This window comes from Desmodus rotundus, chromosome 4 (genome assembly GCF_022682495.2).
Source record: "Desmodus rotundus isolate HL8 chromosome 4, HLdesRot8A.1, whole genome shotgun sequence".
Taxonomy (NCBI): Eukaryota; Metazoa; Chordata; class Mammalia; order Chiroptera; family Phyllostomidae; genus Desmodus; species Desmodus rotundus.
In genome coordinates, this window is record NC_071390.1 from 102100373 (window position 1) to 102108086 (window position 7714).

The window sequence follows — 7714 nt, forward strand, 5'->3', positions numbered from 1 at the left end:
TCTCTGCCTATTATTTGGAGAATTTAATGTACTTGCATTTAAGTTAACTGCTGATGAGGAAGGCCTTACTTCTGCCTTGGCTGTTGTTTCCCTGTGCCTTGCGCCTTTTTGTCCTTCAGTTCCTCCGTTACTGCCTCGTTTGTGTCGATGTTTTGCATGTGAACTGCCTTGATTCTTTTCCCATTTCCTTTTTTGTATATTTTTAAAGATATTTTCTTTGTGGTTATCATGGGGATTATACTTAAAATCTTAAATGTAGAACAATTTTGTTTGCATTAATACCAATCTAGCTACAGGAGCCTATAAAAACTCTGCCCCTTTCCAATTCCATACCGTCTTTTCTGTTGTTATCATCACACATTACACCTTTATACATTGTGTGACTATTAACGTAGATTTGTGATTATTTTATACATTTGTGTTTTAAATCATTAAGGAAATAAAAGGAAGAGATACAAGCTAAAAATAAAATAACATTGGCTTTTGTATTTACCTACATAAATACAAAAAAAAATTACCATTGCAAGGGTTTTTATGTCTTCGTATGCTTTCAAGTTACTGTCCAGCATCCTTTGCTCAGCCTGAAGCACCCCCTTTCCTGTGACACATTTCTTGCAGAGGTCTACTAGCAACTAATTCCACCATCTGAGAATGCCTTAATTTCTCCACTTTTTGTTTTTTTAAATACTTCATATGGTAAAAATACAGCAAAACTATATTTTGTTCAAAGAGGAAAAAATATACTACTATGATTGCAGTTCTAAGGATGATTTAAGTAGTCTCTGGCTCCTCACTGTGCCCTGCAGTGTAGGCGGACTTCAACCACGGCTTCTCCAGCTCCCTTCAGGAAGGAAGGAAGGAAGGCAGGAAGGAAGGAAAGACGGGAAGGAAAGAAATACAGAAAGAAACTGCTGAAATCAACAGCAAGGCTTAGCCAGGCCATTTACTACTCTGATTCGGCCTTCACTTCATGCTTGCACTGAGCCTAGAGATTGTTTACAGCTGTAAATTTAGGGTCTTATTCGGTCTCCTCTGAGTATGCATCTTGCCCTGGGCATGTGTATTGTTTTCTAAATTCCTGAGTATGCACAAGGGCTGCCGAATGCCCTAATTTCCCATGGACACTCTTTCTCTAACTTTTCCTCCCAAGCTCCATATGTCTCAACTGGAATCTTTTGTCCCAGGTGGCTGCAGGTTGTCCGTTTGCCTTCCAATGCTTTTGAGGAATGCCTGCTGCCTTTGCGTGCACTCCGAGTGGGTTCTGAATTAGGTAAAATAAAGACAGGCGTTCAAGCAGCCCAAAGCAGGTTAGAACTGACACACTGTTATTTTTAAATGAAGTCTGCTGTGCTCAGGCTTAGAGTTCCACCCTGGGAATGCGGGCTGCCGTCTGCAGGGCTGCCACTGCGCTGGGAGCCCAGCCGGGGGTGGGGGGGCGAGGGCAAGCAGACATGCCACAAAGCTTTCCTGCCACTTAAAAGTTGCCTTGTCTTTCATTCAGAGTTCACTTGGATGCTGGCCGCCTTTGACTGAGAATCAGAGTTCTGACTAAGCTCGTCTGACAGCCTGCTTAACTTTTTTGTCCTTTTGTGGGGTGGTAAGTGTCTGCATTTGCCTCCTCTGCCAAGGTTTGCCACCCTCATTCTCTGCACTGCATGTCGCCTCCTGTGCATACTATCTTTGTTACTCTGCTAAACATCACCCTAGTTCTTTCTTTCTGAACTACTACCCGTGTAAACCCAGGTCTACGATAAACTTTTAGAGTAAAATAAAAATGTAAGGTTTCAGTGAGGAGTTATGTCACAGCACAGAACCATCACAGCAGACAACCACATTGACTGAAACACTGGGCTTCCCTGTTCTTTCATATTCCTTGGTCATTCAGACAGCAGCCTCGCCCTCTGCGCTCTGGAGTTTTCTGCCATCCTTTCCTGAGTCTTCTACATCTTCGCCTGCTCAGGTTCAGTAAAACCGAACTTCTCATTTCACTGTTCAGAGGCATTTTAGTCCATGCCACTGTCAACCACATCTGCCATTGACGTAACCCACATCCAAGTCAGACCCTCAGAATGCTTTGATATAAAAAGGGAGTGGGGCTCCTTATTACCTAGAAGAAAATCTACTCCCAGCTTTCAAAATAACAAAACTTTCATCCAGCTGTATATATTTTATTTCATTCTGACAATGTGGATACGTATTAAAACTTCTTTGAACACATTTATGTCATCTCTACAGTAACCTTCATTTAAAAGTAGTTGTTTCTCAGATTCCATTCTTTTATAAACTAATATTTTAAGAAGTTCTGAATTTTCACAGATATTAATTCCTCTCAAAATGCTGCCTGTTAAATAAATAAGGACAACTTATAAGAACAAAGCAGGAGGGATCACAATACCTGATATCAAACTGTATTACAAGACCATTATAATCAAAACAGCCTAGTACTGGCATAAAAACAGGCATATAGACCAACGGAACAGAACAGAGAGCCCAGAAATAAACCCAAGTCTCTACCGTCAATTAATATTTGACAAAGGAGGCAGGAGCATAAAATGGAGCAAAAATAGCCTCTTCAACAGATGGTGTTGGGAGATCTGGACAGCTACATGGAAAAAAACAAAACTTGACCACCAACTTACACCATACACAAAAATAAATTCAAGGTGGATAAAAGACTTAAATATAAGTCATAACACCGTAAAAGTCCTAGAGGAAACATTGGCAGGAAAATCTCAGACATTCCACACAGCAACATCCTCACAGACACATCCTCTAAAGCAAGGGACGTAAAGGAAAGAATAAACAAATAGGACCTCATCAAATTAAAAAGCTTCCGCATGGCTAAAGAAAACAGCATTAAAATGAAAAGAGAACCAACAGTATGGGAAAACGTATTGGCCTATGATACCTCAGACAAGGGCCTGATCTCCAAAATATATAAAGAACTCACACGACTCCACTCCAGGAAGACAAACAACCTAATTAAAAAATAGGCAAAGGACTTGAAGACACTTCTCCAAGGAAGACATACAGAGGGACCAGAGACATATGAGAAGATGCTCAGCATCATTAGCCATCAGAGAGATGCAAATTAAAATCACAATGAGGTACCATCTCACACCGGTCAAAGTGGCCAACATAAACAAATCCACAAACAAATGTTGGAGAGGATGCAGAGAAAAGGGAACCCTAGTGCACTGTTGGTGGGAATGCAGACTGGTGAGGCCACTGGGGAAAACAGTATGGAATTTCCTCAGAAAACTAAAAATGGAACTGCCCTTTGACCCAGCAATTCCGCTGCTGGGATTATACCCTAAGAACCCTGAAACACCAATCCAAAAGAACCTGTGCACCCCAATGTTCATAGCAGCACAATTTACAATAGCCAAGTACTGGAAGCAACCTAAGTGCCCATCAGCAAATGAGTGGATCAAAAAACTATGGTACATTTACACAATGGAATTCTATGCAGCAGAGAGAAAGAAGGAGCTTATACCCTTCCCAACAGCATGGATGGAACTGGGGAGCATTATGCTAAGTGAAATAAGCCAGGCAGTGAGGGACAAATACCATATGATCTCACCTTTAACTGGAGCCTAATCAACAAAAGAAAAAAGCAAACAAAATATAACCAGAGTCATTGAAGTTAAGAACAATGTAACAATAGCCAGAGGGGAGTGGGGAGGTGACAGTGGGGAGAGGGGCTTACAGGAACTACTATAAAGGACACATGGACAAAACCAAGGGGGAGGATGGAGGTGGAGGAGGGAGGTGGGGTTGGCTGGGGTGGGGTGGAGGGGTGGGGAGAAAATGCAGACAACTGTAATTGAACAACAACAACAACAAAGAGGCTCTTCTTTTTGTAAGCGAGAACTACTATTTTCCATTCTATTTTTTATTCTATTTTTGTCCCAGGAACTGAAAATGTGGCTGAAATGTCTTTTTTTTTTTCCAAAAACCCAGTTTTTCTTATCATAAAGCAACACACATTTATTTGGTATTTAAAAAAGAAAAATGAAGAATGAATGAAACAACTTCTGAATTCTGAAAATTCATAAATGTGTAAAACAGAAAATAAGAGTCACCAGTAATCCCATCACTCAGAGAGAGCACCGGTCATCTGTTTGGTATCTACTCTCCGAGAGCTTCCCAGTCGCCCTTTGTGTAAGCAGCCGCACGTGTGCATTTGCGCGTGTGCACGTATGGGTGTGCACACAGATACATCGTGTGTGTGTATATTTTTTATTGAGCAAAATCAAGGTTTTCGTAAGGTCTTTTTTAAGTAAATGTAGAATGCATTATTTTAATGGGTACATGATAGTTCACGTAGGGATGTACAATGATTTAATCAATTTCTTATCAACGAATATTCAGTTTATTTCCACTTGTTCTCTGTTATAAACATTGCCTATATGTTTTAGAAGTTGTGGGAAACTTAAAGTATGTAATTCTGATTTCTCAGGTAGTTTTATTTAAATTGTTGCTTCTATAAACCGGCATTAAGACAAAAACAGTTTTTGAAATCTCATTTCAAAGTGCTTTGATCACAAAACTAGGCAATGCTCAATAAACATCTCACATGTCTTCAACATCTCTAACCTTAATGGACGAATTGCCAACCTGGCTACAGTCTGTCATTTGAGTTTTAACTCCCTGAATTGCTCACAATGTCTCCACTTTGATCAGATGGGTTTATTCATCTGGAGGAGCCTTTGCTATCCTTCCGCCATAGCACTTGCTGCTTCTCCAGGCTGGAAATGCTAGAAATCACTTTCTCTTTCTCTTCACCTATCAAATCTAATCCAGAATTACATACAGGTCTAGCTTAAGTCCTACTTGGTCCATAAACTCTTCCTGACCTCCTAGCAGGAAGGAATTTTTCTTTCTATAAAGTCCTTTGGCACATGATATTTGCACCATTTTTTGGCAATTAAATATATACTGTCTTGTAAGAGTTCCTTCTCTTGTATTTTCAAATGTTACTTGAATCTTGCTTGTTATTTCCTCACTGGCATATGTATATCACCTTGCTGCAACTGTACTGAAGGACTGCTGACCCGATCAGTCTTGTCATTTGCTCAGTGCTATAGTTTGCACGTAGAAGGAACTTCGTAAATACTTATTTAATATGAATACCGTAAGTAACAGATCTACATTACTAAAATTCTTATTCAGTTTAATTTCTAGGCACAGATAAAAGCACACAGAAAAGCAATTTCTTAAAGCTCTTTCATCCAGATAGTAAAAAAAAATCTTTGTCACTAATATCCTCCTGTTGTTGGTAACTGAACTATGTAATCTTTAAATCAAGATTGTCTTAAGATTTTAATGTTTTTATAGTATTTACAATATTTTCTTAAAGTAGTTTGCATAAATTCGGAGTCACTTACCTTGCAAAAACTTAAGTAGAAGCACAAAAGTAACAAAATAACATGAGCAAGCTTCATGTCGGAGACACTCAGGGTCGGCGTCTTTCCTGGGGATGCTTCTCCACCCCAGATAGTTTTTTCAAATTTAATATTTAACCTCTGAAAAAATATTTAAAAAGAGCAAGCCTTCTCAAGAGCTTTGGACTTTTGAACTTGTAGAGAGTTTGGCTGCAATCCAAAGAGTTTACCGTAACTGAAACAAAGCGAAACAAAAAAAGTCCTTCCCAGTAAGTAGCTGAGGGGGCAACCAATAGGGACTGTGTTTTCTCCAGAGGCAACTGGTTTCCCCTCTTGGTACTGAGTAAAACCTCCGTTCTGTTTTCTAAGGAAGACAGAAACTACACTGGGAGACAATTTCTTATGCTTTTGTTAAAACATTTAAAATGATAACATTTCCCCTCACAGTTGAAGACTAGGTGATGGCAGAGAGGAATAGTGCGTCAGATTGAAGGCTATGCTGAACGCGTTGAACATCCTCAACAAAACAGCCCCTTTACCATGCGCTGGCTGTGCTCTGGTCAAGCCTTATCCTCTCAGTGCAAAAGCACCTTTTTAAAATGAGCACTCTTTCCCTGGCACCAACTATAGGGCTGGATTCACTTACATTTGTAAAATAAATTTGTGACAGCAGGAATGCTGTCACAGTTTGGGTTCTCCTGAAGCAGACATGAGACAGAAGTTGGGAGGCGGGTGCAAAATACTTATTAGCAATGAACTCCAGTGAAAGGAAGGGGGAAGGAGCAGGAATGAGCAGAGAGAGAAGTTGGACTACAATGCAGCTTTGTCACAGCCTTGGCCAGCCCATGGGGAGCTCTGGAGTGAGTGACCTGCCACTGTGTCCCTGGGTCAGTTCAGGGAGAAGTGACTGGACCATTAAACCCTGTCTTGCTCTCAGTCACCTGGTGTAGGTTGCCCAGGAAATGCACACCCTTAGGTGAGGCAGACCCTGAAGGAACAGACAAAGTCAGTCAGAAGTAGGTGTCTGCTGACCACACTCTTCACAGCTAGGCAGCAAAACCTTCCCTGAAGGAGGGACATGGGAAAATCATTTCCACCATTTATGCCTTTTATATCTTTTAGATCTACTTACCATATGTGCTCTGAGAGTGGCTCTTTGAAAACTGCAGTGGGCCTCTCTTTCTGAGGGGAAATTTAGAAGAGGGAGGTGATGGGAAAAACTACAGCCCCTGCCCTTGTCATTGATCTTGGGGCTGCAACTGGTACTCATCTTACCCAATTTAGATTCCCTTCACCCTGACCTTCCACCTCTGCCAGCTCCAGCGGGTACCTGATGGCCCACAACCCCTCCCAGCAGTAGTTACCATTTCATTCTAGTTGCTGCTTCTATCCCTTTCCCGTCACAAGAGACACCAAAGTAGCTATACAGTCCCATACACATTGTACAGCAGCAGTCCTTCTTCCTCTGAATGACCTGGGTCAGTAACCCTGTGACGGGGTGACTCCTCTTCTTCCCTGCTGGCCTCCAGACACCAGGAACCCAATGTGCAGCAGCCAGAAGGCTTGGCTTATAATTCAGTGTGATTCTTGCTGTGCCCTTGGCAGAAGTGTACTTCCTGTGGGGAACAAGACCCCTAACCCTGCAGGGTCCACAGTTGTGGGGCCAGGAAGTAAGAAGTCCCCAGTTGGCCATTGGGAAGAGATAGAACTGGGAAGTTGCCTTTGTACAGACAGTATATGATATAGTCTAGAAAGAAAGGGGAAGTGCTTTGGGGCACCTCCTCAATTTACATATCTGTTAGTGGAGACTGAGGAGTAACTGCCAAGAAAGGAAACAGCAAGACAGGAGACTTTCAAAAAAGTGATGGTAAGTGTGGTCATTCCTGATTCTGTTCCTTGGGCTCCCGTACCTGTGTCTTCCCTCTCTGGGGGATACAATACTGCATGAAGATCTTCGGTTTAATGCATTTGCTGTTTCCAGGAGGATAGCACCCAGTCTTCCCAGAATACTGCCTTCAAGTAGCACCTCAGCTCTGCCTTGGGCAGGCTGTTCCAGTTTTCTCTGACATTGGGTCTGAATGGTGCTGCATGTGATGCCCAATGAGGCATGGCCATGGGCCCACTCTCACATCGTCTTTGCTGTGAAGTGGCTCCCCTTGTCCGACAGGGTGTCCTATGGGATCCCCTGTTGAAAGATTAAATACTTTGTGATCCTTTGGATCATGAACCTAGCTGAGGCCCTGCAGACAGGAAACGGACCTACTAATCTGTGATGTAAGTCAACTCCTGAAGAATGTACCACTGGCTCTTTGAAGGCTGAAAGGACA

General features: G+C 41.9%; 1 protein-coding gene across 3 annotated transcripts in view; it reads right to left on the reverse strand.

Moving 5' to 3' along the window:
* CFI (complement factor I) overlaps positions 1-5596 on the reverse strand; it is a 41601-nt gene extending 36005 nt beyond the window's left edge. For 2 of the 3 annotated variants that reach the window (XM_053923015.2, XM_053923014.2), the window contains exon 1: positions 5391-5596. In XM_053923015.2, coding sequence (XP_053778990.1) covers positions 5391-5447 — 57 coding nt within the window. In that variant the 5' untranslated portion in view covers positions 5448-5596. The remainder of the gene's footprint in view (positions 1-5390) is intronic. The other variant, XM_053923013.2, reaches the window with a different exon arrangement.
* Positions 5597-7714: the final 2118 nt, after the last annotated feature.